General features: G+C 52.9%; 9 protein-coding genes across 9 annotated transcripts; 4 read left to right on the top strand and 5 right to left on the bottom strand.

The window, feature by feature from the left end:
• Positions 1-124: 124 nt before the first annotated feature.
• Positions 125-1,912, top strand: CBS2 (Cytochrome B translational activator protein cbs2; the record flags this gene model as incomplete). Its single annotated transcript, XM_049401804.1, has 5 exons — positions 125-265; positions 318-374; positions 437-530; positions 583-720; positions 768-1,912. The coding sequence occupies 5 exons, from the start codon at positions 125-127 to the stop codon at positions 1,910-1,912; spliced, it is 1,575 nt and encodes a 524-aa protein (XP_049252342.1).
• A 1,084-nt stretch (positions 1,913-2,996) lies between these two features.
• J4E88_008190 (uncharacterized protein) lies at positions 2,997-5,162 on the bottom strand (the record flags this gene model as incomplete). Its single annotated transcript, XM_049401803.1, has 1 exon — positions 2,997-5,162. One exon carries the CDS (start codon positions 5,160-5,162, stop codon positions 2,997-2,999), a length of 2,166 nt encoding a protein of 721 aa, XP_049252341.1.
• Positions 5,163-5,567: 405 nt separating this feature from the next.
• J4E88_008189 (uncharacterized protein) lies at positions 5,568-6,662 on the bottom strand (the record flags this gene model as incomplete). Its single annotated transcript, XM_049401802.1, has 1 exon — positions 5,568-6,662. The coding sequence occupies one exon, from the start codon at positions 6,660-6,662 to the stop codon at positions 5,568-5,570; it is 1,095 nt and encodes a 364-aa protein (XP_049252340.1).
• A 197-nt stretch (positions 6,663-6,859) lies between these two features.
• On the top strand, positions 6,860-7,669 carry J4E88_008188 (uncharacterized protein; the record flags this gene model as incomplete). Its single annotated transcript, XM_049401801.1, has 3 exons — positions 6,860-6,940; positions 6,996-7,078; positions 7,129-7,669. 3 exons carry the CDS (start codon positions 6,860-6,862, stop codon positions 7,667-7,669), a joined length of 705 nt encoding a protein of 234 aa, XP_049252339.1.
• Positions 7,670-8,796: 1,127 nt separating this feature from the next.
• On the bottom strand, positions 8,797-16,200 carry J4E88_008187 (uncharacterized protein; the record flags this gene model as incomplete). Its single annotated transcript, XM_049401800.1, has 5 exons — positions 8,797-9,223; positions 9,275-13,738; positions 13,793-14,537; positions 14,588-15,937; positions 15,996-16,200. The coding sequence occupies 5 exons, from the start codon at positions 16,198-16,200 to the stop codon at positions 8,797-8,799; spliced, it is 7,191 nt and encodes a 2,396-aa protein (XP_049252338.1).
• A 541-nt stretch (positions 16,201-16,741) lies between these two features.
• On the top strand, positions 16,742-17,847 carry J4E88_008186 (uncharacterized protein; the record flags this gene model as incomplete). The annotated part of the gene is made up of 4 exons (XM_049401799.1): positions 16,742-16,846; positions 16,897-17,061; positions 17,114-17,192; positions 17,240-17,847. 4 exons carry the CDS (start codon positions 16,742-16,744, stop codon positions 17,845-17,847), a joined length of 957 nt encoding a protein of 318 aa, XP_049252337.1.
• A 507-nt stretch (positions 17,848-18,354) lies between these two features.
• Positions 18,355-20,951, top strand: J4E88_008185 (uncharacterized protein; the record flags this gene model as incomplete). Its single annotated transcript, XM_049401798.1, has 3 exons — positions 18,355-18,626; positions 18,714-20,565; positions 20,619-20,951. 3 exons carry the CDS (start codon positions 18,355-18,357, stop codon positions 20,949-20,951), a joined length of 2,457 nt encoding a protein of 818 aa, XP_049252336.1.
• A 1,638-nt stretch (positions 20,952-22,589) lies between these two features.
• Positions 22,590-23,284, bottom strand: J4E88_008184 (uncharacterized protein; the record flags this gene model as incomplete). Its single annotated transcript, XM_049401797.1, has 3 exons — positions 22,590-22,674; positions 22,726-22,878; positions 22,956-23,284. The coding sequence occupies 3 exons, from the start codon at positions 23,282-23,284 to the stop codon at positions 22,590-22,592; spliced, it is 567 nt and encodes a 188-aa protein (XP_049252335.1).
• A 2,395-nt stretch (positions 23,285-25,679) lies between these two features.
• On the bottom strand, positions 25,680-27,125 carry J4E88_008183 (uncharacterized protein; the record flags this gene model as incomplete). Its single annotated transcript, XM_049401796.1, has 1 exon — positions 25,680-27,125. The coding sequence occupies one exon, from the start codon at positions 27,123-27,125 to the stop codon at positions 25,680-25,682; it is 1,446 nt and encodes a 481-aa protein (XP_049252334.1).
• Positions 27,126-27,854: the final 729 nt, after the last annotated feature.

Raw genomic sequence — 27,854 nt, 5'->3', positions numbered from 1 at the left:
CCCTAGTCCGTGATTAAGCGGGCCCATCGTTTCGTTGCCTCATTGAGACTACGAGTCCGGCTGGCATCGAGCACGTTTATAAGGTCGCGCCACGCTTCCACTGTGTATACCAGATCGACTCAACATGGCGAACCTCAGAGCAGCCTGCAGAGCGCCTTTGCGCCAGCTCACCTCTCGCTCCACAGCCTCAATTGCCACCAACCATGCAAGAATACAGACACGACAATGGCGGGGCTATGCGACAAGTATGGATGCGCAGCAAAAGGTACATCCTACGATAGCAGGATGAAGCGGGCAGAAGTACTGACGATAGGCAGATCCTCTCTCAAGATCTTGAACAAGCCGATCCCACCGTCTACCAGATCATCAATAGGGTTCGTTGCCACATACCCAGGTCGCAGATACGAAGACGAAGCTCACATTACTTCTATTGTAGGAGAAGAATCGCCAGAAACACTTCATAAACCTAATTCCCTCGGAGAACTTCACATCCCAAGCTGTGCTCGATGCGCTCGGCAGTGTGATGCAGAGTATGTTCCGCGCATCCTCACCCCACAACCTTGAGCTTACACGACGCCATAGACAAGTACTCGGAAGGATACCCAGGCGCACGATACTACGGAGGAAACGAGCACATTGACGAGGCCGAGCGCCTATGTCAGCAAAGAGCACTCAAGGCATTCGGTTTGAGCCCTGACGAGTGGGGTGTCAACGTCCAGCGTGAGTCAGTCGACAAAACTGCCATACTATGTATTAAAACAACACAGCCCTCTCCGGATCACCTGCGAACCTCTACGCCTACTCCGCCGTCCTCAACACCCACGACCGTATCCTCAGTCTCGATCTGCCCCATGGCGGCCATCTGTCGCACGGATACCAAACACCCACCAAGAAGATCTCCGCCGTATCCAAATACTACGAGACCCTCCCATACAGGCTGAATGAGAAGACTGGCATCATCGACTATGAGAAGATGTCAGAGCTGGCTCACCTATACAGGCCAAAGGTCATCGTTGCGGGCACATCAGCATACAGTCGGTTGATCGAGTACGAGCGCATGCGAAAGCTGGCAGACGATGTTGGCGCATACCTCCTCTCCGATATGGCTCACATTTCAGGTCTCGTTGCCGCCGGCGTTATCCCATCTCCGTTTCCCCACTCCGATATCGTTACCACCACAACACACAAGTCGCTGCGAGGCCCACGAGGCGCCATGATCTTCTACCGCAAGGGCGTGCGGAAGGTCGACAAGAAGGGCAAGGAGGAGATGTATGACTTGGAGGGCCCCATCAACGCATCGGTGTTCCCAGGCCACCAGGGAGGACCCCACAACCACACCATCACTGCTCTGGCTGTGGCCCTGCAACAAGCCTCAACCAAAGAGTTCAAGGACTACCAACAGCAGGTTCTAGACAATGCGAAGTCCCTCGCGCAGCGTCTCGGCGACTCAAAGGAGAACGGCGGTCTCGGCTACAACATCGTCTCTGGTGGCACTGACAACCATCTTGTCCTTGTCGATTTGAAGGACCGCGGCGTGGACGGCGCACGAGTAGAGCGCATTCTCGAGCTTGTCGGCGTTGCATCAAACAAGAACACTGTTCCCGGCGACAAGTCCGCCATGAAGCCCGGTGGTCTGCGTCTCGGAACTCCCGCCATGACAACTCGTGGCTTCCAGACCGAGGATTTCAAGCGCGTGGCTGACGTCGTGCACCGCGCCGTCGGAATTACCCAGAAGCTTGATAAGGACGCCAAAAAGAAGGCCGAAGACACTGGTCGCAAGAACCCCGCCAGTGTAGCCGCGTTCAAGGAGTACGTTGGTGAAGGTGAGGACATCACCGAGATCATCGAGCTCAAGAAGGAGGTTGAGGACTGGGTTTCTACATTTGCGCTACCTTGGGACAAGGCGCAATGATGAGAACAATACGAATAAAAATGCATGCCTTGTAGCAGGGTTTAGGCGTTCGAGGTGAAGGAGGGCAATTTTATGTATATATGATAAGCTTCTTTTCACGGCAATGAGAACAATAGCTCGCTTGCCTCCACCACCAACCCACTCTCACCACACTTCCATAACCATTGTTCACTTCCCTTCTCATTAATTTGCTTTATTGCTTCTTAAGGTCATGCTATCCCTCCATTCTTCCATCTGTTCCAGTCCTTACTCTGCCTCCACGCACCACAGTCCTTACCGACATATTCCATCCAAGCGGAGACCACACATCCTCAATACGCTACAGAGTTGACACGACATCATTATGTTCATCATTACTATTCTCGCGCTCCTCATATTCACAAACCACACCGGCGTCGCATTGGCGCTCGCTCAAGACGTTACCACGCCGTGTACATCTACACTCACTACACTCACTACACCCATCTCGATTTACCTTGCTCAACCCTCCGATACCACAACCGAGGCAACGTCATCAACAACCTCCACCACTATGACTGAGTCCACCCCGGCGACTACCAAACCAGAGCACCAAACCACTACCCTCACACTCCACTTCGTCTCGCCAACCACACCAACAGCAAACCCCACGAAAAACACCACCATGAACGCCTTCGGCGAACCAACCGATCTCCCCCCAGAACACCATGACTGGGTCGTAGGCGCAACAGTGTCCCTACTATGTTACGACTTCCTCGTCATGGTGGCGTTCGCGTGGTGTTGGGTCATGGGCTGGTTTTGGTGGTGGAGGAAGGTCGATAGAGGGAACGGGCAGATGGACGGGGAGAGGAATATGGAATGGTGGGGAAGGAGGGCGGTGGTGGATGAGAATATGGAGAGGGAGATGCGGAGGTTGGGTATGGTTTGATACATTCAAGGGTCGAGAGGGAGTAGGAGATTGGGGACTATTTTGGAAGAGGTGGATCTTGTACGATCTGTATCATTACTTTGAAATCATCATTACATTCGACGAACCAAGCGTCAGATCGCTATACCATACACATGAACCCGCTTCATCTCTAATTCCATCTCCACCTCTAACCACCTACCCATGCATAGTCTGCCCACCCGGCCCCCTCTCCCAAAACTCCAACGTAAGCGCAGCAAGAAAACAAGGAATCTCCTTCCTGCCCTCAACCCAATACACAATCTGATCGCGTATCTCGCCCGCAAACACGCTCTGCTCTCCGCCCGACACCTTCATCGTCCCGTTCTCGCCGTCAAACACTATACTGTTCTCTCCATCCTCGTCCGCTTGTTTGAACATGCTGGTGACCTTGACGCGGCCGTTGGGCATAAAGTCTAGCTTCCAGCCTAGGATGGAAGCGACGGCTTCTCTGAACTCGAGGGATTTGGCTGCCCAGATCTGTTTGAGACGCTTGATCTTCTTCTCGGAGGAGGCGAGTTGAGTTTTTATTTCCTCGAGCTCGTCTCGGGCGGCGTCGAGTGTGGCGGCGGGGACGGTGGAGGGGGGTGTCCTTTGGTTCTCCAGTTGATCGATGAGTTGGGCGTTGGCTTCGCGGAGATTGCGTACGGTGCTCAGTTTGAGGGCTTCAGCGTCGGCCGTGGGGTTGGATTTGAGCTCTAGAACGCGTGTTCGTGAGGATTCTTTTAGCTTCTTCAGCTGCGAGTGCTGGGCTTTGTATTCGGATTCGACAAGCTTCTGCTTCTTTTGTAGGGCGTGGAGGTCGTCTTGTAGTTGGCGGTTCTTCCGACGTAGTTCGCCTACGCGTTCGTCATTCTCGTCTGTATCGAGAGCGCGCTTCTGGCCTGTGGTCGCAGGCGCGGGTTTCTCCAGGTTGTTGAACTCTTGTTGTAGAGTGTCGACCTCTTTGCGATATTGGTCGACAAGATCTTCAAGCTCCTTTATGCGCTCAGACTTTGCAGCGTCGAATGTGTCGGGCTGCATTTCACGCTCTTCGTCGTCAAAAGCCTTGACTTGGGCGCGCAAGAAGTCGACTTCCTTGGTTGCGAGAGCCTTCTGTCGTTCGAGACGCGCTCGCACCTTTGCGTCGGCACTGTTCGTCGCGGCGGTGTTTCCGGCGGCCTTGAGTTGCTGAATTTCCGCTTGTAGTTTGGCCTTCTCCTCTTCGAGTGCTTGTATGGTAGCGTCCTTGACAGTGAGTTCAGGCTTGATCTCACCCAACCTGTTGAGAAGATCAGTTCGCTCTATGCGCTCTTGGATGAAGGCTCGCGCGAGGTCTTGGGGGGTTTCGAAGAGTACTTCGCCGTGTATCTCTGCCTCGGCCTCAAGGTACGACGTCCAGGAGTCGCGCTCTTCTTCCAAGACCTGCTTCCTCAGCTCTGCCTCTCCCAACTGCCGTTCTAAGTCGTCCATCATGCGCAGCTTTGTCTGCAGGGACCTCTTCTCCTCCTCGACAACCTCAATCGCCTTGTGTTGTTTCCGGTACTGCTTGAGCTCGGTATTTTGCTCTCTCGTCAGGGTCTCCAGCTTCTTGATGTGTGCGACTTGATCGGAGAGTTCCCTCTTGATGACTGCCAGTGTTTCCGCATCTCCAGTGATTGCCTTCAGGCGCAAGACCTCAGCCTCCATTTGACCGACTTCCTCCTCCTTCTGCGCAAGCTTCTTCTGCGACGTTTGTAGAGCGTTGACCTTGGCTTGTAGATCTGCGTGCATCTCCTCCACACTCTCCTTCAGTGCCTTGTGCTCTGTTTGTAGGGTGTTATATCTGTGCTCATTCTGCCGTTGCGACGTTGACAACTCCTCCTTGACCTCGTCGTATTCCTCTTGTAGCGATTGCGCCCTCTCTTGACTCTCCCGCAATCGCCGTTCCAGCGCTTGCCGCTCGTTCGCAGCCTTCGTCTGCGCCTCCGACATCTCCTTGGTCAGCGCATCGTACTTCTTCGCGGTCATGCTGTTCGACGCCTCGACCTGCTGGGCTTTGCGAAAGTCGGCATCGGCGCGGTTCTGGGCGTCGCGGAGTTCTTGCGCATGCTCCAGCTTCATCATCTCCTTTTCTTGTTTCGCGGTTTCGAGCTCATATCGCACCGTGTTGAGTTGGGCGCGGAGATCTTCATTGATCGGATCCGAAGGCACGACTGTGTGCGGCGCATTCTGGGAGGCTCGTAATGTGGTTCGAAAGGTTTCGCGCAAAGGTTCTCGTTTGGCAGTCGCAGGCGCGGGCGCTGGCTCCTCCTCCTCGCCGGTGAGGAAGTTGAAGGAGGGCTGGGTCGTGTTGCGCACCGCCATGGCAGGAGCGACTCCGTGTTGGTTTGTTTGTTATGTCGGGACGGGTAAGGAGCGTGTATAATCGTGGTTCAGATGTGGAGGCGACGATTATGCCATTGCGCGTTGGCGAGAAATGCGCTTTCCTCACGACACGGCGTAGATTTTGGGTGAGTGCTTGGTGGTTCGTCGTTCTTGTTGTCGCAAAGCACCGTGTCTGGGGTTCACGGCGCCGTTCGGGCAAGGCCGCCTCAGGCCTAGCGCGTGAGCCCTGGAAGTGCGTCTGGCGCGCAAGCACGTGGCTTTCAGTCTACACAAGTCACGTCATAACTCAAGCACGCTGCAAGAAGAATCAAGTCTTTGTTCTAGTTTCAAGGCCATTAATAATAAAATTGCGGCTGCATGGTGAGTTGCAGGGTCAACTACTTCCTACTCCTGTACATCCGCCCACGCTTTCAAAAAGACATCGCCTTCGCCATCCCTCCAACCCCACGCGACACAGTAATGCCGGAGCAGCATTTCCAGCTCCTCCAGTTCGTCTAGAAATTCTAACCCAGCGATGCGCTCCTTCTCCTCGTCGTCGATCCACTTTCGCCAAATAGTACTTGTGTCCGCGACCTTTGCCCCGTTTGTCAAGCCATAGCCCTGAAGGCGTGCACGTTGGTCGCCCAACTCAGGATACGCTATCAATGTATGAAGGTGAATGTTGCGGGACTGGAGGTTCGAGATCATCGTGCGACCAAAGGCATCTTGGGGTAGGATGGGCTCGTAGAGAACGAGAGACGCAGGCGTCGCAGGTTGTAGGTAGTGTGTCAGGAGTGATGAGACTATTGATTTCACTGTCGAGGGCTGCAGGTAGACCAGGCACATCTCAGACAGGATCAACGTAGGTATGCTCGGATCCAGGTTCGGAATCTGAGGTAGGGGCTTCGCGTCCGACGGGTCGGCCAGAGTACGTAGGTCGAGCGCATGGATGTTGTACGTGTCTGAGTGGTAGGAGGCTGAAGTCGACGGTATGTGCAGTAGCTTTCGGTAAAGCAGCGGCTGCCTCTGTATGGTCGCTATCTTGGCGAGCGTATTCGAAGGGAAGTCGATTTCGTGATATACGAGGCGCGTCTGAGGGTATAGGTCGAGGAGGCGGAAGAATCGCGTGTCGGTGCCGGCACCCAGAGAGATGATCTGCTTCGCCGACGCCGGGTAGGTGACGAGGAACTTGGCGACGAGAAGGTCGATGGCCGAGGTGCGGACATAAGTGCCTCTGTTGAGCAACGGCAGCTTCCTCGTCGTCTGTTGTGTCGCGAACAGCTTCGCGTATGGGTCGTGAAGATAACCTAGCTCTACACAGCTCACCCTGCTCCCCGCCGCATCTTGATCGGTCCCCTTGACGGCATCGTCGAGAACTTGGGCCCTTGTTTCACTGGAGCCTCCAAGACCACCTCTTCCTCGTCCTCTGCCTCTTGATGCTCCGCCGCGGCCTTGTCCGAGAAGAGTTCTTAGGTTGGGGATTTCGCTTGAGGAGGCCATGTCCAAGTTCGAGATGGGCGGAAGTGGTGGGGTTCCAAGCTCCAGGTCCGCGCGCTAGGGCTGCACGCCAAGCCTCTCGCCCGGCCTGCCTTTGGCACTTCTGGAGATTTCTTTGACGCGCCCGTCTTCACTCACCTGTTGCGCCGACACCACCGCCCGACACTCGTTCCCCCGCATCAACGTCACCGACCGCAAGCATGGAAGGCGAAAAGTACAGCGCGTCTCTGATTCGCCTGTGGAGGGTCTGGCGGACAACCAAGGAAATGATGAACGACCGGGTGCGTCGCGCATGCGCTTGAAGGAACCACGGACTGCGCGCTGACTCTACCAAAGGGCTACATGATTGTCGAAGATGACATGACCATGTCACTCGAGGAGTTCTCAAGGAAATATGCGCGCGAAGACGGAGAGCCTGAGTATGCGCCAACCACAGCCATGTCCAGGCCGCAGTACTGACTCTAACCAGCCGTTCGCGCCTCAACTTCTCCTGCCAGCCCTCCGAAGACATGCTCCGAAGGTATACCGATGCCCCGACCAAGAAGAACCCAGAGCCCCAACCCAACATCGGCACCATCTGGATCGAGTTCAACGCCGACGAGAACGTTGGAATGAAGCAACTGCGCGACTACATGTCCCATCTTGTCAACGGCTCCTTCCACTCCGGCATCATGGTCACCGTAAAGCCCATGACGGGTATGGCCCTTCGACTCCTCCGCGGCGCAACAAGCATCACCGACGGCCCCAAGGGCGGTGTAGAGGTCTTCGTTGAGCAAGATCTGCTGGTCAACATCACAAAGCACGAGTTGGTACCCAAGCACGTCCTGCTGAGTGACGAGGAGAAGCAGCAGCTACTCCAGCGATACCGTTTGAAGCAGACACAGCTCCCCAGAATCCAGTCCACGGACCCAGTCGCCAAGTACCTGGGCCTGAGGAGAGGTTCCGTCGTCAAGATTATCCGAAAGTCAGAAACAGCCGGTCGATACGCCAGTTACCGATGGGTCATATAAGCGTTCAGGCAGAAGGGTAGATTGCGAGAGAAACGTTCGAGTACAGCGTGCCATTCAAGCGAAAGCGCGCATGCGTAATACCTCCAGCCGCGTCAAGGCCTTCAGAGTGGAGTAGGCACCAAGACCGGTGTAGCATTGGGCGAGGCGTTTGGCGATGGAAAAGGGTCTGGTTTTTAACACCATTTTTGTACTATCTGAGAAGCAGGAAGGAAAGCCAGGGACGAACGAATCAAAGTCTCAAGTCTTCATTTTCCATAAAGTGCCATGCTCTGGTGCAGAACCCTTTGTCCATCCCTCACACCAATGAGACAGGGTCAACTACGCCACAGCCATCCGCGTCACCATTTGACTTGTTTCCATACCACGCCGCATCCACACATACCGATACCCTTAGTCCCCCTCCTACCCGCTCCTATTCCCAGCCCAACCTTCCCATCCAAGTAACTCTTTCTGAAAACCATCGAAGTCTGTGTCCCAGCATTACCCTCATCGGTGAACTAGCCCCATGGACTATGAAAAGACGCATCATCCTATTCCGGTAGCTGCTAGTTGCAGACACGGGTAGCGCGGCCGCTTGGGTAGCTTTTGTACCGTTCAAGTCACCGTTCAGAGGGGACGAGTGGAGAGCTGACTTGGCTTGGCCGGGATACGGGAGCCTATGTGTACGGAGTTTGTTTACCGGTGAGCGTGGGGTTTGGTGGTGATGGTGGTTCTGCTTACGATCAGCAGGGCGGGCTGAGGCTGATGGGCTGATGTTACCAGGTTAGACGAATACCGCTAACCTTGCATGCCGCTCGCCGGATTGGGAACATGGTAGTTTTGCGGTGGTGGTAGCGCTGATCGTTATTACATCACCATTGCTGCTTAAATGTAGGTACAGTAAATGTGATAAAATCACGAGGTTCGATCCACGATCCCCGCGACTTCAGATGATATGCATTGAGCGCTGGAAATGCGTCTTGGGGGTATCATGCCAACTACACTGTACGCCCTGCTGATGCGAAAAACTCTATGCGTACATGGTACAAACACTGTGGTGGGGTATAATAGGGAAGCCGTCTGTAAAGAAGACACGAAATGAAGTTGAAACATCGCCGCAAACAATCTTCTCTTGTATACATGCCTCCTCAAGGCTCGTCGTCCTCCTGCTCGAACGTCTCGGAAAAGTTGATCAGGGAAGTGAATTGCTCCGTCGTCTCCTTAATCTCCATTGTTCTTCGCTTGGCCTCATCTGCTAGCCAGCTAAGCGGCACCAGTATCATCTCGCCCTTGCTGTTCTTGAGAAGCTTCGTCCTTTCTTTCTTTGCAGACGATGGCTTTGGTAACTCGACCGCCGCCTCCATGGTAGTGATCGCGTCGCTGCGTCTGTGCCTGTGTTCGAGGATATCTACGTCGATCGTACGCTTTGCGATGACATGATAGATGTGAACCTTCTTCTGCTGGCCATAACGACGACTTCGAGCGATAGCTTGTGCCATGGCCGAGTCGTAGTCATACTGCGTCTTTGCCAAGAAGGGCGAAACAAATATGACGTGGTTGGCCACTGTGAGATTGCTGTAGAGGGTCAGTACGAGGCATCTGTGTACATATGCAAGAGGGACTTACACGCCAGCTGCAGACTCGCTTCCCAGATTGAGTATGATGAGCTTTTTCCTCTTTTTAGGATTTGTGTTCGTCTTGAAGTCCTCCATAAGCTTCGCTGCCGACGCCTTATGTCGACTTCCGCCCAACGAGTGGTAAGAGACATTACAGTGGTCGAACACGGTCTCGAGAATGCTGATGATCTCCTCGTTTGGCGCGAAAACGATGCATTGATCAGATTGTGGAAGCCCTTGAACAAGTTGGGCAATCGCCTCAAGCTTGTTGCCAAAGCTCTGACCAGTATGTTGGTCGTTGCTTATACCAAGATCAGCCATCCGGATCAGGTTGCCTTCGCTTGCGTAGGAATTGCAGCCAGTATGTACGCAAGTCTCGTCGTCGGTTCGTAACGCAAGACACCCCTTACATGCAGTATGTCCGCAGTGTGGTATCGAGAAGAGTTGTTGAGGGCTAGTCACACCCTTGCAGACAGACGAGCTACAGTGGGTAGTGTTCTTGTCGAAGGTTGTAAACTCAAGATGATCGCGAATAGATACGATAAAACGCTTTGACCTTGTCCTATGGGCGAGTTCGAGGGCAGTATCTCGGAGCTGTGATAGTTCCTGTTTGATCAATCGCTCGCGCTGGACTTTAGACATGTCTGCGACATCAGCAAGCCCTGATTTGGGTGTCTTCTGGGCTTCTTTGATCAAAGCACGAACAACCTGACTGGAGTCATCATCTCCGAGCCAATTGTACATCAAAATATCCTTCTTGAAATGACCATAAAGATCTTGAATGGTCGACTCAGTGCTCTTAGATTTCTTCATCAAGCCCTCGAATTTTGACAGCAGTTTCAGCAACTCCTTCTTCGTGCTGCGTAACTGCTGCGACCTTTTCTCGATTAGGAGCTCGAGCGCAGATTTGCCTTCCTCGGTCTCGAAGAGTAATGCACACCTCAACAGCGCTTCTTCGGCACTCGCGGAGTTCTCCAAGCTGTCGTTTAGTCTGGTACTCCTGTCTGAGCCCGACTTCTTGTTGAGCTTCTTGATCTGCATTCTCTGAGAGATGAGGTATTGGGAGAGCTCTAGGTAGACAGCATGATGAGCAGCATCAAGATCCACCGATATGAGCTTTTCTGAGCAGTTAATGTGCTGCAGCTCGGCTTCATTCTGTCTCACAAAGTCATCGAGAAACTCCTGTGCCCGTTGATGTCTCGCCACATGCCATTGCCTTGACATCACTTCCGTTTGCGACAAAAAGCTTTCAACGTCGGTCTGATCAAGCTTTGACATCTTCTCCGCGGATGTCGTAACCGAGCCGTCGCCGCAGAAATAGCGACCAAGTTTGACTCCTAAGAAAGATGCCAGCTGGTTGACATCAGAGAAGTTGGCTAAGGCTGGCGTGCCTGATAGGACCCAGCGTTTGTGAGCAGAGACTTGCTTGATACTCGTCGCAATGAAGTTGCTCCAGATCTTGTTGGTATCATTGAGATAATGGTACTCATCGACGATGATTCGGTTGAAGCGAAAGAGATGAAGCAATGGTGTGAGGTGTGAGGAGTTGTCTTGTCTTGTTTTGGTGAAACTTTTCGCCTTTGCGTTTTTCGAGGAACCTGGCTTCGTCCTCATGGTGCTGAACGACTGGTACGCGCTACCATGCTGAATGCTGATAGGCAAGGTCGCTTGAAATTCGCGATGCTGAAGCCGTTCATTCATTAGCTCGTTCGTCAACCGTTGGAACTCCTTGTATGGATGATGCTGGTACACCTCCAACTGACTTGGTATCTCACCAACAGCTCTCTTCATCCAGCAATCGAAAGCACGCCGACTGGTCATGATGGGCTCAGGCAGTGCGGCGAACTTTGCTAACTCTGAGACGTAAGCTTCGTCAGCAAACAACGTCCACGACACTACGATGACTTTGCTTCGGCGAATGTCGTCGATAGTGAGGCTCCTCAATTGATTGCAGCTTTCTATGACGAGAACGTCGTACTCTTCATACTTCTTTGAGCCTAGAAACTTCTCCAACTCTGTATTCCACTGCTCCGTGATGTGCGGTGGGCAGACAACAAGTGTAGCTGCTGAATCCAAGAAATGAGCTTGTTCACACGTCAAATCTTGATTGCGCTCCAGAAGCTTTTCCGGCGGGATTTGATCGAATTCACTTTGGATGAGCCCAATGCTGGCGACGGTCTTGCCGAATGACGGTTGATCTGCGAGCACACCACCGCGGACAATCTGTTCCATTTCGACCCGAGCCTCTGCTCTCCAGCCTAGACCGGGGTGAATCGACTCTTCAGTTTCACAGATAGCAATTGCTCTGCCTAGCTCTTGACTTAACATCCATGAGACAGTTTTCAACTGGGCACCTCGCAAGTATTTTGGCAGTATAGTCGCCGATGACTGACTATTGCTCACGTTGCTTTGTAAGTGAAACTTTGGGAAGGGCTGAGGGGGTAAGTCGGCATGATCGGTAACCAGCCTCCAGGCTGTGGTCGCAGATATAGCCTTTGGAAGTCTCCCTTTAGCACGATGCACCAAAGACATGACATCGACGCCAACCTGAACACGTGTCCCCGTCGCGTCACTAGATGCTTCTAGCTGGAATATCGCAGGGCGCTGCTTGATGACGCGCTCGAATGTGGCAGCGGCTTGGCGATCTTCGTGTGCCGTCGCTACGCCTTTCTCGTCTACACTCCATAGAATCTCCGGATAAGATGGCGCGCAAAAGCAATGTTCGAGCGACTCCGATTGTAGAGGCTGCCATGATGAGCATGCAGGCAGTGTCTTAGCGCGTTCTAAGGCCCATGAGTAGTCTGCAAAATCCTGGACGGAAAACTGGTCGTGGAGGAAGACGTCGAGGCAAGTGAGCGCCTGGGAGCAGCTTGGCAAGCCTGTCTCAAGCAGACGTTCTTCCTCGAGGAAACCAACGTCCAATGGAACACCTGCTGATTCCATTGGCATCGAGACAGAAGTCCAAACGTCTTGAATCGTGGTAGTAATAGCGTGCACACAGCCGTCCTTTACATGCCAGGGTCGCCAGGCAGGATTCACATGAGCAAGCGTGATACGGCTGTCTCCATAATGCTTCCGCGTATTATCTTGGCTGAAAACGAAGCTGTCATGATCTGATCGACCAATGGGATTGGGATCAAGGAACAAGTACATGCTGTCTGGTTCCGTCGACCTTTTGTAGAGGCTGGTCGACGCAGTTCCACAATGCGGCTGATACTCGTAATCGCCGATGATGGCCGCCAACTCTTGATCATCGCCTAGGATCTTGATGGTCCCTGGTACGGTCTCTTCTTTGAAGTCCACAAGACCAAGTCGACTCCGCCACGAGCTGACCTTCTCAACTGAGCCGCTGACATTGAGTATATGGTTGCTGATAGACGGCATGCGTATTTTCCACTCAACGTCGAAAAGATTGTCTGCGACATTGCTTTGTGCGATCGGATTGCGGAGAAATTCTCGCAAGCGACTGTTGCCAGGAATACTTGGTGGGCATTTAACGAAAAGTGACCATTGAATGTCAAAGCCAACTTTCAGCTCAATTGTGGCCCGGTGCGAGCTATAGGTGATCTTCCACTCGTTGTACTCCCTGGAAAACTCGTCGATGCAGAAATACTGGGAAACCAAATGCGCTTCCGACACTGTAGTAAGATATTGGCTTAAAATCGTGTCTTCTGCGCCTAATTCGGAAGCGAGATGATGTATGTTCGGGAAAGCCTTGAGCTTCAGTCGTGGAGGCAACTTAGGCCTCCAACGCCTGATGAATTCGTCGGGTTGCAGCTTTCGCTGTCGGGTCGATATGATTGCTTCGTAAACGTGCCTGGGGTTGCCCGCACATGATGTACAAGCCGTGTGTTCACACGCTGAGCATAAGTGAATTTCGTTCTTGCTGATGAGCTGCCTGCCTTCGCAGTTGCACATACGCGCGCTCAGCTTCGCTTCCTGCTGAAGCTCCACCAAATCGAGATCCGCGTAACTATTTGGTTCTAGGATAGTTTGCCCTAGGATCCCAGGATGAGTTACCATCATGCTGGTGGGGGGTACATATGATGCCTTGTCAGATGTGACATTGTATCCGGAACGGAAAGCTTGTGAGCCGGCAATGAGAGCAGAAATGAGAGACGCCCCGATCACTGTAGTTGACATGGCGTTGCCAGCGAGGTTTTGCAGGTCCTTTTGTGTTTCGTTCGCGAACAGTAGTCGATCGAGCGGCATGCCTTGAAGGATCAAAAGCTGACTACCATTCAAAGTGTGCTGGCGGTTGCTGGCGAAGTCTTGCCCACCTGGAGTCAGGCATGGTGCAATGCCCAAATCTGCCTTGAATCGATCGACGTTCTGACTGACATCCCATAGCGCCATCTTGTAAAGTGAGTCGCAGCCCTTGAGAGCAGCAAACTCTAGGTGAGCAATGTCGATGGCATCATGTACTCTCGAAGATTGAGAATTATAGAACTTTCTGTCAGCGAAATCGGGAGGCCTGCATCTTCGTTAGCCCGGATATCAAAGACATAGCAGGATTGTGGGAGCTTACATGACCGTGCCGTTGTCGCTCCGCCGGCTCACAGGACTGAGTATCCCGAGTTTCTTCTCAGAGCGAATGTGGTCATTCCGGAGCTTGCACAAAGCCCAGTCCGGCTCGTTCTTCAGAATGCTGTAACCACTTGACTCTTTCAGCGATTCAAGGAGAAACGCCTCGTAAGGGCTACTGCACTGTCTTTCCAAGTTTTGCATCAACTCCTTCCACTGGTATGTCGCTCTCTTCACATCTTTTCCGAAATGATTACGCTCCACAGCGATCATGTACATTCTCTCTCGGGTTTGCGGCAGATAGTAGTTTTTCGTGTCGCAATAGATCCATTGAGCTTCGTAACCGATCTTGGACCATCTATGTACCACGTCATCCCAAGTCTTCTTCTCATTCTTGACATTCTCTAGCAGTACTAGGCTGGGGCAAAAGCGCTCCGCGTAGGTGTAGATTGCTCGCCATGTGTCGCCCGATTCGCCACCGTCGTCGAGAGTTTTGCCTTTGTTGTTCATCCTGGAGAGATCTTTGCAGACGAAACCGGCGATGAGGACATCTATGCGCGTGGGAATGTCCACCTCTGCTCCGTACGCTGTCATGGCGGTGGTGGCCTCCTTGCGAAGGAAGTCACGGACGTCTCGGAACAGCTTCTTTGGGGCAAAGTTTCTCTCGATGTATCCTTGCTTGAAGACCTCGATTTCGGCAGAAAACTCTTGCTGAATGCACATCGGAGGTTTTCCCATCTTTTCCAGTGCTAGAAATAATGTTAGCTTGCATCCCCCTCTAGGTGATGATGCGACTGACCTTTCGAGATCTCATCCAGGGCCAGCAACGGAGACTCGGTACCAGAACACATGGTCGCTACTCTGATAGGCCTTTCTCCTAGGCTTTGAAGAGCTTCACAAAGGCCGAGGTTTACTGCTTTGGCAGTCATATCAAACATGCAGTCATGAATGTTCGAGAGCGGGGGAAGGCTCAGATCGATGCCTTTGCCAGCTCGACTTGGTTCTCCAGTCTTATTGTTCCGGCGTGGGTTTGGCTTGGGCTGATCGTCTTCAACAGGGATGACGTCCTCATCTATGGAGATGTCTAACGATTCAGCGTCACTGGCGCTCGATGCTTCCTCATCGGAAGATGCAGGCTCAATCTCCGCTTCGCTTTCTTCTTCTTCGTCCGTTGTAGGAGAATTGTAGACGTCTGATACGTCCTCGTCCTCGTCTTCGGCTTCGGCTGCGAGCCCCAGGTCTTGGTCCGACAAATCGTCAGGCATGGGTTCAACATAAGATACCCTAGGCCGAGCCCTGCTGGAGCGTCCACTGCGACCAATGTTCAATGCGTTGACCTCTCTTCCTTGATCCGAGTCGTTGTCCATCATCGGAACGTCCTCATCACCAGCGGCTGTCGCTGATTTGGGATCGTCTTCTAATGCGAGGTCGTTCGAAGTCACAGGCGAGGGTAGCGCATCGTCGCCACCATGTAGCTCTTCGTTCTCGTCGGCAGGGTTTTCTGGGGTCTTCGAAGCTTTGCGCAAGCTCGACCTAGACGGGCTTGACTTTGGGCTAGCCACCTGTGTGTACTCATCGGGTGTACTGTTGGATAAGATCTTCCTGCGCTTCGATCTAGATGTGCCGTTACGCGTTGTGTTGTGATCAACTGCATCACTCACATCCCCCGTGGTAGCCTGTACTTCATTGCTGGTCTGACGTACCTCGCTACGTCGAGTTCTTCGGCTTCTGCTGGACTGTTCTGGTGCCACACCTTCAGACTGTGGGATATTCTCGCTTCTTGTGGCTAGCTCCTCAGGCTTTGGCTTCTTCTTCTCGGGTAGCTTGCGACATAGATGTGTTGTTTTGTTGCGTATGCAAGTATCGCAAGGAATACTTCCGTCGCATTGTTTGAACCCTCGTATAGTGCATCGTGGACAACGTGCCGCTATCGCTGCCGATTCTTCTGGCGTAGGCAGTCGACATTTCTTCTTCTTGTCCCGTATACAGCGCGTACACAGGTCTGCTCCGTCTTCTATGTGGCATTCATACGCCGCGTTGCCTCCGCGAGTCAAGCAGAAGTAGCAGCAATCTGGAGGTATGACCTGGTCGGCATCGTCGGTCGCTTGAGGTGGTGTCGCGGTATCAGTAGGGATAGAGGGTAGATCGACTGCAATTGGTCAGCTTTTGAAGCAAAGGCAATGATGATAACAAGGTGAACGGCATACCATGGACATGCTGGGCTGTGTGCGCGCGGCGAGCGCGATTACCGCGTGTCTGTGTCTCGGCCAAAGGAGTGCGCTCAGCATTCCCTTTGCTGGCGGTGTGTGGCCGTGGTGCAACATGAATAATATCATCGTCGTACTCAAACACGCTGTGTGCAGGTGACACTTGGGCGACGCGCTTCCGCTTACGCGAATTGTTTTGTCCCATGGTGAGAGTATCTCGATGCAAGACACAGAATTGAGTATCGGCACAGCCGTTAATCTAGGGATAGAAGAATGAAGTGGCGCGGTTCGCTCATGGCATGCGATTCGCGCGTTGAGGGCAATAAAGTCAATGGAGTTCATGCGGCATGCAAGCACGTAGCGCGACGACGCGTCGCGCTAGTGGAGCGAAAGCACGTGGGGCATCCTGTCAGGGCACGTACCCCGCATGCCGTCTCTCGCCGCTGGACTGCATGACCTGGGAAAGACACGATGAGAGATAAAATGTGCTGAGTAGGCCATGATGTGAATTGAGGGCGAGAGGGCTTGTGTGTGTCCCTTTGAGGCATGCACAGCCGAAGCGGATAGGCTACTCTGAGAGGGAAGGTGCCATCCTACGTAGCGAAGTCGGACAGCATTCAGCTCAATGTATACCTACGTACCCACCCTCGCGGCTTGGTACTCGTATTACCTTCACCGCAATACTGAAAGAAATCATACAGCGTCCTTGCATTATCCTGTATTCACCACGATTCGCAGCACACATCATGGCTAATCAGGCAGTCAATACATTTGAGGACCTCACTGGTGTCTCGACTTCCTCCTTCAGCAACCCCTATGATGCATTGATATCGGCATGTGAGGATGATCCGGTAAGATTATTCAATATATGATCTTTGCATGTACTTAGCAAACAACGCAGGTACGAATCCAGGAAAAGTACCAGTTGCATCGGACCACGAGGAATGCCCAGCAAAAGGGGAAGATGCTCGACAAGAGCTTCCAGGGCGTAAATATAGACCCCATCCTCCTGAGACTGGAGGACCCTACCGTCGAGCCCGGATTCAAAGATCCCCGCAACTGTTTCGTAAGAATGCTGATGTACGACTTGCACGAATACGTGTACTTATCATGCGCAGGTATTCTGGGGCCGTCCTACAGAGCAAGTCAAGGATATGATCGCCCGAGTGCAGCAGGAACTGCGAACAGTAGCACCAAGTAGGCACAATGTCATGGTTACCGTATTGTGTTTCTAATGAAAGTAGATCTATGGCTCATGCCCCGGGATAACCAACACATTACAGTACTGGAAGTAACGCACTCGAAGACGGCACCAGAGATCCAGCAACTTATCGATAGTGTGCGAGACAAGATACCTGCCATGACCGACTATACCCACGAGCATCGCACGCGCCTCATCAAGCCCTTGATTGGGTACGATGCTTCAGCAATAGCGTTGAGCTTTGTACCTGCAGCTGGCGAGGGACTGCACTCTGGCCGTACGCCTGAAGACGACAAGTTCACTTACCACCATCTTCGCCGAGATATGTTCTCCATGTGTCGCGATGCAGGTCTTCAAGTGGAATCGCGATACGTCGTGCCGTCAAGCCATCTCACCATCGGCCGCTTCATATATACCAAAGATCAGGAAGACGGAAACGGCTCGCTAGATCCTGAGAAGACGAAGGCTTTGATCGAAAAGATCGAAGAGATCAACGCGTGGCTGCAGAAAGACTACTGGCCGGAACATAATGAAGGCAAGATACCTGCTGGTGGAGAGTTCAACGTGGGCCAGGAAAAGGGTTTGCATTGTGGGACGGGTCCCCTTTGGTATGGCGGGGGCGATGCAGTGCATCTTGGGAAGGGCTACTGAGCAGCGTGAGGTTCTTCAACATGTTGGTATGTGGGTCCACAGGTTGGGGGTAGGTGTACAGCTCTCCGTGGGGGGCAGATAGGCGCATACATTATCTTGGGCCCTATGAAGTTGTCGAGATTTATTCGTGTGTATGCAGCAAACGACTCGCATCCTAGCCAGGTCCCCCCTGGTGGCGGCGGAGCGGCGGGGATGACGTGTGGCGTGTGGCTTGGCCAAAGCGCGTTCCTGAAGCTCCCCACGCGGCATCACAGACCCTGACGGTCAGGTTGTATCACGCTTGTTTCTGCTTCGGCTTGCATAGCTTTTGGTCTGGACAGATCATCGAGGAGTAGACATTACACCACGACCCGGATAAACCTGTCCTTATACTGTAGCCTGGAGACCTTTGCGACCCCGTGAGGCCCCCATTGCTGCTGCCTCCCAACGTCTTCACGAATACGTGGCATCCACCTTCTCTCACTTTATATACCCGACTTCGATAGCGACATCCTCCCACCACCAAACATGTTCAACCGCGATCGACTTCCAGGCCTTCCTGGTAGCTCCCCTCGGCCACCGCCCCGTAACGACGGTTACGGACGCCCACCCCCGCAACAGCAACCACCACAAGGACCTCCGCGAGGCCAAGACACAAGAATGGCGGGTTACGATGACCGGCCGCAACAACAGCGCATGCCCGCAAGGGGACCACCAGGGGGTGGTGGAGGTGGCGGGCCTCCACGACAACTGCGGCCCATTAAGAGCCCAGGAGGCAACGCCTACGCATTTGGCAACATGTATGTACAATTAGCAGCAATGTCGCCTGCAGGGCTCCTCAAAACCCAAATTTTTACAACTTCGGGATATTGGCTGACAACATGAAGCGTCGCAGTTTCCCCTCAAGACTTCCCACCAAACGCCGACGGCTCCGATATCTACATCATTGTCAACGGCAACTATGCACTTTCCGCACGACCAACGCAAGGATGCAACCCGGGAGAGATCGGTCTCACTGATTTCCAGCGAACATGGGCCGGCATATCGCTTGGTCCCCAGGAGGTTGTAAACGCAGCACCATACGATCACTTCGCGTACAGCGGCGGAAAGTCATACTTGGGCGCAGTGGACGTGGAAGTCGGATTCGCGGGAAGGAAGACTACGGAGACTCCTTACGACCAGGACGAACTCGCTACCGTCTTCAAGAAGAGTTTCGAGAACCAAATCCTTTCGCCAGGCCAGCAGCTTGTGATCGATATCAAGAACATACCACTCAAGTTATCGATACGAACTGTGACGCTAGCGGATTTGTCTATGGAGAAGGATGAGGCCAACGCGCCTGCGATTACCGATCCTCGAGCTCGTGGCATCCTCACAAGACACACTCAGGTCGACTTCTTCAAGGATGCCAAGACAGATATCAAGTTAAAGGCGTCAGCGCGACGAGCAGCGGCAAACTCAATTATCCAGCCAGGCTTCAAGTTTGAAGATATGGGCATTGGTGGTTTGGATGCTGAGTTCGGTGCCATCTTTCGACGAGCTTTCGCCTCCCGTATCTTCCCTCCAGGTATTCGGGAGAGGCTGGGTATCGATCACGTCCGCGGTATGCTTCTGTACGGCCCTCCCGGTACTGGTAAAACTTTGATAGCTCGGCAAATCGGAAAGATGCTGAATGCCAGGGAGCCCAAGGTTATCAACGGTCCGGAGGTGTTGAACAAGTACGTTGGAGCCTCCGAAGAGAACATCCGAAAGATGTTCGCAGACGCAGAGAAAGAACAAAAAGAGAAGGGCGACGAAAGTGGTCTACATATCATCATCTTCGACGAGCTTGACGCAGTGTGCAAGCAGAGAGGTTCTGGCGCGGGTAGTGGTACTGGCGTAGGCGACAGCGTTGTCAACCAGCTGCTATCCAAGCTCGATGGTGTTGATCAGCTACACAACATCCTCCTCATCGGTATGACGAACCGAATGGACATGATCGACGAGGCTCTTCTGCGTCCCGGTCGTCTCGAAGTGCATCTGGAGATCTCACTGCCCGATGAGTCCGGCCGGGCTCAGATTCTCAAGATTCACACAACAAAGATGCGCAAGAACAATGTCCTTGAGCAAGACGTCAGCGTTGAGGAGCTGGCTAAGCTTACCAAAAACTTCTCCGGAGCTGAACTCAACGGTTTGGTCAAAGCCGCCACATCATACGCATTCGGGCGACATATCAAAGACGGCACTACTGTCAAAGCAGACGTAGAAGATATCAAAGTCATGCGACAAGACTTCTTGAGCGCACTCGACGACGTCAAGCCGCTCTTTGGTGTCGCTGAAGAGGAACTCAGTAAGCGATTCCGTCACGGTATCATCCATTACTCGCCCTTCATCAGGGATATACTGGAGGATGGACGTCTATACATCAACCAGGTCAGAAAACCGGAATCGAGTCCGCTCCTCTCGGTTGCGCTCCACGGTCCACCAGGTTCCGGAAAGACAGCACTGGCTGCCAAAATGGCAATAGACTCAGGCTACCCATTCATCAAGCTCATCTCGGCTGAAGATATGATCGGCTATAGTGAGATGCAAAAGGTTCAACAGCTGGATAAGGTTTTCCGAGATGCATACAAGAGTCCGTTGAGCGTCATTGTCATCGACTCGATCGAGCTCTTACTGGACTGGGTGCCGATTGGCCCTAGGTTCAGTAACACCGTTTTGGCTGCCCTGAAGGTCCTGCTTGCCAAGGAGCCACCAAAGGTATGTAGCCTCACTATCCCGCTTCTACTGTGTAATCCATCTAACAACCCTAGGATCGTCGCCTACTCATCTTCGCGACAACGACCGAACGCTCGGTACTCACACAGCTCGATCTCTTCGCCCGATTCGACGCCGAGATCGCCGTCCCGAACGTCAACACACAATCCGAGCTGGCAGCCGTCCTGCGGGAATCCGGTGCCTTCTCCGATTCCGACCAACAGCGCGCCATCAGTGAGATCCAGGAGATGACAGGTAACACCGAAATTGGGGTTGGCATCAAGAAGATCCTCACCGGTATCGAGACGGCGAAACAGGACCAGGATGTACCCGGCCGCTTCGCTCGCGTCATGTCTCGTGCTATCGCTGCGAACCGGGGGTCAATATAGACCAGGATTGAAGTTTGACGAACTACTCGTGAACTTGTTTGAGATATGTCAGATCGAGTATCTTTAGATCTCCGCCACGACCACCATTGTCATGGCTTATGTAGATGCATGAAGCAAACCCAATAGAGATGATATACTATATCACAGTCACAGTTCTATCCCCTTTCATGCCTCAATGTACTCGCGCTTTCTTACACCTAACGTTCAAACGATAACAGCCTCACTTCTACCCCAGTCCCTCTCCAAATACCATCAAACACGATACAACCTCTCCCACTTCTCGTTCGGAACGGTCCTCGGTACACAACATCCCCCTCACCTGCAGAAAACCTGTCACTGTCAGACTCCATTCCAATAACCTCACATACATCTGACACCCCGTACTCCTGATCTCAACAACACCCCCGGAAGACACAGCATCACCATGTCGTATCCCAGTAAGTCGAAACTACAAGTCCGTGGTTTCGGAGGTCGCCGCCGCGTTTCCCCTTCCCCCTCCTTCCCGAGTCGCACTTGGGCCGCCCTGCTTCCGAGTTGGCGAGGCCGAGACCGAGACGTTGGATGAACGGTCATAGGGTGGGGTAAGGTGGAGTGGGGCAAGATTGCACAACATATGGTGGCTTGCGTCTGTTGGGTTGGGATACTGGTGTTAGATAGACGGTGGTGGGGCGGGATCTGAAACTCTAAACCGGTGTTGTTTTGTGTAACGGAATGGGCTAGCTGAGATCGGTTGGGGTGTTGGGAGTGGTCTACTACGGTTCGGTTAAGGGATGGCTAGCAACTGGCTAGGTTTGAGGTCGCTGCTACAGTGTTGGAATGTGGATCGGGCACGTGTACGGTCAGTAGGTTTACGAGTGCATCTTACATATCCGCTGCAACGGAAAACTTGAGCAGATTCGAAGTCACGGTTTCTCAATAGTTCTCACGCTGAACCTAATTCAACAAGTGCATTTTACATGCGTGCGGGTGGGTCACTCCGCTTGGAAGTGGATCGTTACATAAACACGTAAAAAAAGATGAAGAAGCTATCTCAAAGAGATCCTCGTGACTGGCGAGCCGTCCATCCGTCTGTCACATGATATGATGAGTTCATGACGCCGATCCAAAAGCAGCCCGTTTCCCAAACCAAGGAGACGAAAACAGAATACGCAGCCTTGCTCAACACTTCATAGCCGCCGTTGGAACCCCACCTTCCAGTCTTACACGTTCGACGAATGAGCAAGCGTACCAGCTTTCCAGCTCGCAGCTCGCCTCTGGCCCGTCGACCGTTGGCATGGACCACGCCAGCGCCGCACTATCCGAGTGCCTTGAGTCGATTGACAGCTGCCATTCGCTGAGCGCTTGCATCGAACAGCGGGCCGGTCCGCGGTATATTTTTGGGAAAAGAAAAGCCGGCGTGTGGGTCGCTAAAGCAGCGAGGCCGTCTACCGAGAGTGGATCGTGAACGACAGTTCGCGTTTTGACATCTACCATAAGCGATTTGGAGACGTCCTGAGTTATAAAAGAAACAATGAAGTCGATGGTATCCGTAGAATCGTAAAGTGAACGTATGCCGCCCGTGTTTTGAGAAAATCCGAAAAGTTGTATGGTTGTATCATCCACAAGCCGTAAGGCGAATATCGTAAGAAGCGCAAAGAACTAGTAGTCAAGAGGTGCTGGGTATCGGCCTTGGGCGGTGCGGAACTGCTCGGGGTACTTTCGCGCCGCACGCTCGTTGAGAGAGCTACCAAATTGTCAGTCATGCTGTTCAAGTTTAGAGTCGCTGTTCACTCACTCCACGCGTTTCTGTGTGTATTGCAAATCCCTCTGCACGTCTTTCGCGGCTTTCATGCCGTCTGCGAAGCTCATGCGTGCGCCAGCTAGTCGGCGCTGAGCAAGTTGTTGCAGTTCGAGAAGCTCGCGATGCTTGGCGTTCAACTCGCCAGATCTGCATGTTGTGTCAGTTCCGCAAACGCAAACGAATTCGCGCGAACAGTCGCGCGGTAATATGGTTTTGAAACTTACGTTTGTGCTTGCTTCGCTAAGCTGCGGTCTAGTGGCATTGGGTCGAATGAGCCGTTTACACGGCTGCCCATGTAATCGAGAAGATCTACGCTCGCAGAGCCACTGCTCGAATCGTAGTCGCTTGCACTACCGGCGTAGTTGCTGGAAGTCGCCGACGGCTCGTAAGAAGGTACGCCGGATGTTGTGACGCTGGATGGAGCTTCAGGTGGTGATGCTGCTCCACGTCCGTAGCCATGGTGTTGGGGCGGGTAGTAGAAGCCCGGCTTCTGTGGCATGCTGATCGGGTAAGAGGACTGGGGCAATTGGTAGAACGAGTGGGTGGCGGCCATTTTGGGTAGCGTTTGGATCTCTGATGGGTGTTGAGAAAAGGTTGGGTAGTGTGTCGGAGCGAGGCTCAAGTTGTATGATAGCTTGAGTGATTGATGAGGCACTGGAGGTGGCTCAGGACAGGGCTTGAATGTGGTGCAATCTAGTGATATCTCTAAAGAGGTGAGTGAATACAGAAGCAGAAGGGAAGCTCGTAGGGCCTGTGAAAGGGCCTCTTTTTATACCCTTCAGCCAGAGACGTACTAGGAGCATGCTGGTCAACGGGGCAATGCTCTGACCCCCTCATGCCGGCTCAAGCTCGCGACCCCGCCCTTGTGGTGATAAAGGTGCATAGTCTTACGTCCACTGAGGTCTGTTTCCGCTAGAGCCGGCTTGATGAGCGTCATTTAGACTGGGCTGGATGAGTGTCCTTGGCCGTGGACGGCAGCCGATCCACGATGCCTCGGAGCGATACTGGATGCTAAATGTGCCAATTGGCCAGGACAAGAGACTAGTGGGCAAAAGGGCCAGCTCGTATCAGCATAGAAGGTTCAGCGGAGCGAATTGGCGTGCAATGGCGAAAGGTCGCGTCTGTGGAAGCAGTACCGTCGATGGCCGGCATCAGTGCGTTGCTAAAGGCAGCAAGGCAGAGTAAGCGCAGCAGACGCAGACGCCAACGCCGTGTAAAAGCAGCGCCGGTGGAGCTATGTACATGCATGGGTAGTCTGCCGGACGGCCATGCTAAGTGTTGTCAAGTTGATGCGTTGGCTCGACAGCTGCCAGCGCCTTTGAGCATGCAATCTGGAACGGGACGCGGAGGATCAGACATTGCATGACACCAGTGGCGGGGATTGTTTGCACGCAACTGTAGGAGAAAGATTGCGCGCGCCGACATGCAGCGCAATGGGAGGACGGCATTTCCTGGAAAAATGTCATGGTCACGGCCATGGAAGGTCGTGGAGGAATATTCGGGTCCTAGCAGTAGCCCCGCCTGCTCTTGCCCCTCGTTGGGTCGGTGCGTCATCCTTGCGAGCAGCACGACCGACAGGCCCTTTCACCGGCAATTGGCCATGGACGCGAAGACCACGCCTGACTGCAGGACACACTTGGCTCTTGATGCCTGAAGCCGATGTGCAATCCCTGCACTGCGTAACCACGCACGACACCTCACACACACCCGCACACGTTCCAATGGCACGTCAACCATAAAGTAAGAGCATATCTAGTGGCGGTGAAGGATTCTGTCTAGCTCCAGCCCATGACATGTGATCGGCTCGGTATGCGCCTAACGCCCTTGCATATACCGTCCAACCATCTCTGGCGTGGCGACTAACACTACGCGACCGTTTTGGGTAAGCTACGACTTCGGAGAGTCCGCATCATGATCGCGGAAACCCTTTGTGATGACTACGACCCAGAACCGATGACAGCTATTCGGAGCACCATCTAGCAGTCACAGTCAGCTTGTGCTCATACGATCCGCTGCACTGGTGCCTCGATGGCGTTTTACGAGCCGATCCGGTATCACGACTCTCAAAGACAGCCATGTGAGTTGCGCGTGGTCGCTACTCGAAGTCACTGTCGTACAAGATTCCCGGTATCTGGCTCAGCCACGGCCCCAGTTCACGCCAATGGAGCATTGTATCAGTCTTCCGAGCCACTCATATGCAGGAACTATGCGCCGAACCCGGTATGCAATGTCGGTAACACTACACTATTAGCACAGATGCGCTACCAGGATGCTCTCCAGAAGCGCGACCCGTTGTTTGGGCTTCGTTAGGCACGGCGTTCGGGTGGCTAGCTCTCAGTATGACACCTCGGCGATCATATCCACGCGTATGGGCTGACGCTCGCCTATGCTCGCTGGTTACAGATAAGGTCACTTTGACAGCGGGAGCCACTCAAAGTCGCTTGCAGTGGTGGAAGCTTGTCGTTCGGGGAATTGATGCACCTTGGGCACGGGTCTCTCGACATAGCCATGGTTGTTGCTGACATAGTTCAAGACAGTCTCGAAATCAAAGCCTCCTGACACACGGGGTAGAAACGCTGCTGCTCATAAGCTATAATCATTCCTGAGATGTTCATATCGCAATGCGAATTCCATTTATACAAGTCACACAGACGAAGTTCACTTAGGTTGATTGCACTGACAAGCAATCTTGCGTCTTCCACATGATTAGAGCTCCCATGATTACGATGAACCGGACTGGGGGTTGCAAAAAATCCGCATTCTAAAGAAACCTCATACAAATTTCCATCTTCCTCGTAGCATACGCTATCTTAGAGACTACTCACACTAGATTACAATAGTGTGTATGCAGCGAACCTTGCAAATGCGACACGCATTGTTGCCAGCCCTCGTGCCCGCCGCGTCCAAAAGGCTCAATCAAATAACAACAAGCCCGTCAAATAGGCCCTTCAAATAAGCCCGGTACTGGGCCTGGGGGGCAAAAGTAAGTGGCGCGGTTCTGAGCTCATCCACGCTTTGTGGCGGTCCGAGTCTGAAGACGATCGTGACTCCCAGTACTCATCTGACGACCAATCCGGCACCCAAGCCTCCACCTCAATACCGAGCTCTTGTAGACGGCTAATGGGGCCTCCGGCCCAGTCCTTATCAATTGGGCGGCCAATTTCGTCTAGCGTAACCTTTCGTAGTTCAGGGAAACCACCGTGGTGACGGCGCGCAAAAATAATACCATCCGTTATGTTCCAGATGCTGTCTTCCACGTCGTCGAGACGAGTGATGACCAGTTCTTCTAAAGTGCTAGGCAGTATATCGCCTACCTCTGCCATTGGTCGTTCTTCTGAAGGACCTGTTAATAGCCAGTGGGGCAGTTCGAGACGACGTAGCTTAGTAAAGCTGCTGTAATCTGCATGATCGAGTTTTCCAACGTACCATCGATCCTCACAGCCCTTTTCTGATATGCGCAAGGCCAAGCTGTCTAGTGTATCCGTCAGACTCGAAAGCTGCTCTGTGACGAAATGATAAAGCGGCTCGTCTAGGCTATCGTTGTACATCCACTGGTCGTACAAGCTGTCTTTGACCACCTTCCTGTATTCCTGTGGGCTATCTCGGTCGGCTTGCTTCACTATTACGTTAGAGAGCCAGATTTCCAATACTTTGAGAGACGAGAAGCGCGAGAGGAAATCGTCGGTCTTCTCGGGATCTTCAGATTTGAATTGAGAAGTACACATGTCCCATATGAGTGTATCAATAGAGGATGTAAGGTTGTCCGGGACTTTGGTGTCTTCTAGAAGGCGGCACCCACGACCTATGTGCAGAACCTTAAGCGATGGTAACTCACACCAAGACCACTCAAAAACTTGGGCGTTGAAGTGCAGTTCTTTGAGCTTCGCCAGTCCCTCGGGGTAAGATGAGCTTTGAGGCCCAAAGATCATCTCAAATGGGCTGATTGCATCCGTATAGCGTTGATAATCGTATTCGTGGCGGTACGATTGCTCATCAGCCAATACCTCAAGCTTCAACACCTCCAGCTCAGACGTCTGCTCTAGGATGAACCCAACCAGGGCGCATTCGTTCACTTGCCCCAGTGAAGAGCGAGGCATGAAAGGCCCTTGAGGAGACATCAGCGATGGCTCGACAGTAACCATACGGTCCTCTGGATGTAGTTCAAGACTACGTACAATCTTTCCTAGACTTGGATTTTGGACCAGAATGTGTGCTAAAGCTGCAATGCCGCTGGGTTCATCAGGTAAGGTCCGATCGGGGACGCGGACGGCGCGCCAGAGTAGATCTCGAGCGACGGGCTCCATCTTTTTAGAGACCAATGCTAGCGAGCGTAGGCTCTCGCGATCTAGATCAGACGCAACCTTGATGAGCAGTTCGTTTGGGAGCTTCTCCATAGTTGAGCTTTCGATGTGTATCCGATGGTAATGAGAATAACTAATTCTCGATCCAGGTATCAGAGTCAATTGAAGTTGTGAGAGACGATGAATAGGGAATATAAAATATATGTCTGATATACTTGGACGGTTACAGCAGACCTCATTGTGAATGCGACCACTGGCAGCAAACGCGTGGCGCTGTTCGCAAGCAACACCTCTTCACCGAAAACAAGTTCTGAATAGAGACGATTCACACTGTTAGTTCAGTTCCTCATCATTGTAATTTGTTTTAACTCAAGTGAATGCGAGTGCAGCAGGATGGCGGATACAGATGTGTCCACGGTTATGTCTTCTCCAAAGTGGAGCGGGATTCTCCACAACACGCTAACGCGGGTAAATTACCCCGAGCTCGAAGTCGGCGTCATTGCTGTCTCTCACAACAGCCACAATAACTCCCTAGCCATTTCGACATATTTCCGAGGAGCCCGTATGTCCATCCGTGTAATGGCATATGAGTGGAGGACACAGGTGGTGGTGGCGCCCAGTTGACACGGTGAACGACCGAATGGCGCCCCGCATCTTCTTCCCGCCATCGCGGAGCAACAATAGCGAGCGAATACAACTGCCGAGCGTCACGTTGGAGTCTGTATGATCGCCTAACTCCGGTGTTGTAAGTACATATCATCGTATACATCCTCGCCAACCCTCGAGAGTAGCAGCGTCTATTCACTTGTGCGACTTAGTTAA

Source organism: Alternaria novae-zelandiae, assembly GCF_023758075.1.
Source record: "Alternaria novae-zelandiae strain BMP 2774 chromosome Unknown scaffold_18, whole genome shotgun sequence".
NCBI classification, from domain to species: Eukaryota; Fungi; Ascomycota; class Dothideomycetes; order Pleosporales; family Pleosporaceae; genus Alternaria; species Alternaria novae-zelandiae.
This window is presented reverse-complemented; position numbering and strand designations above follow the sequence as displayed.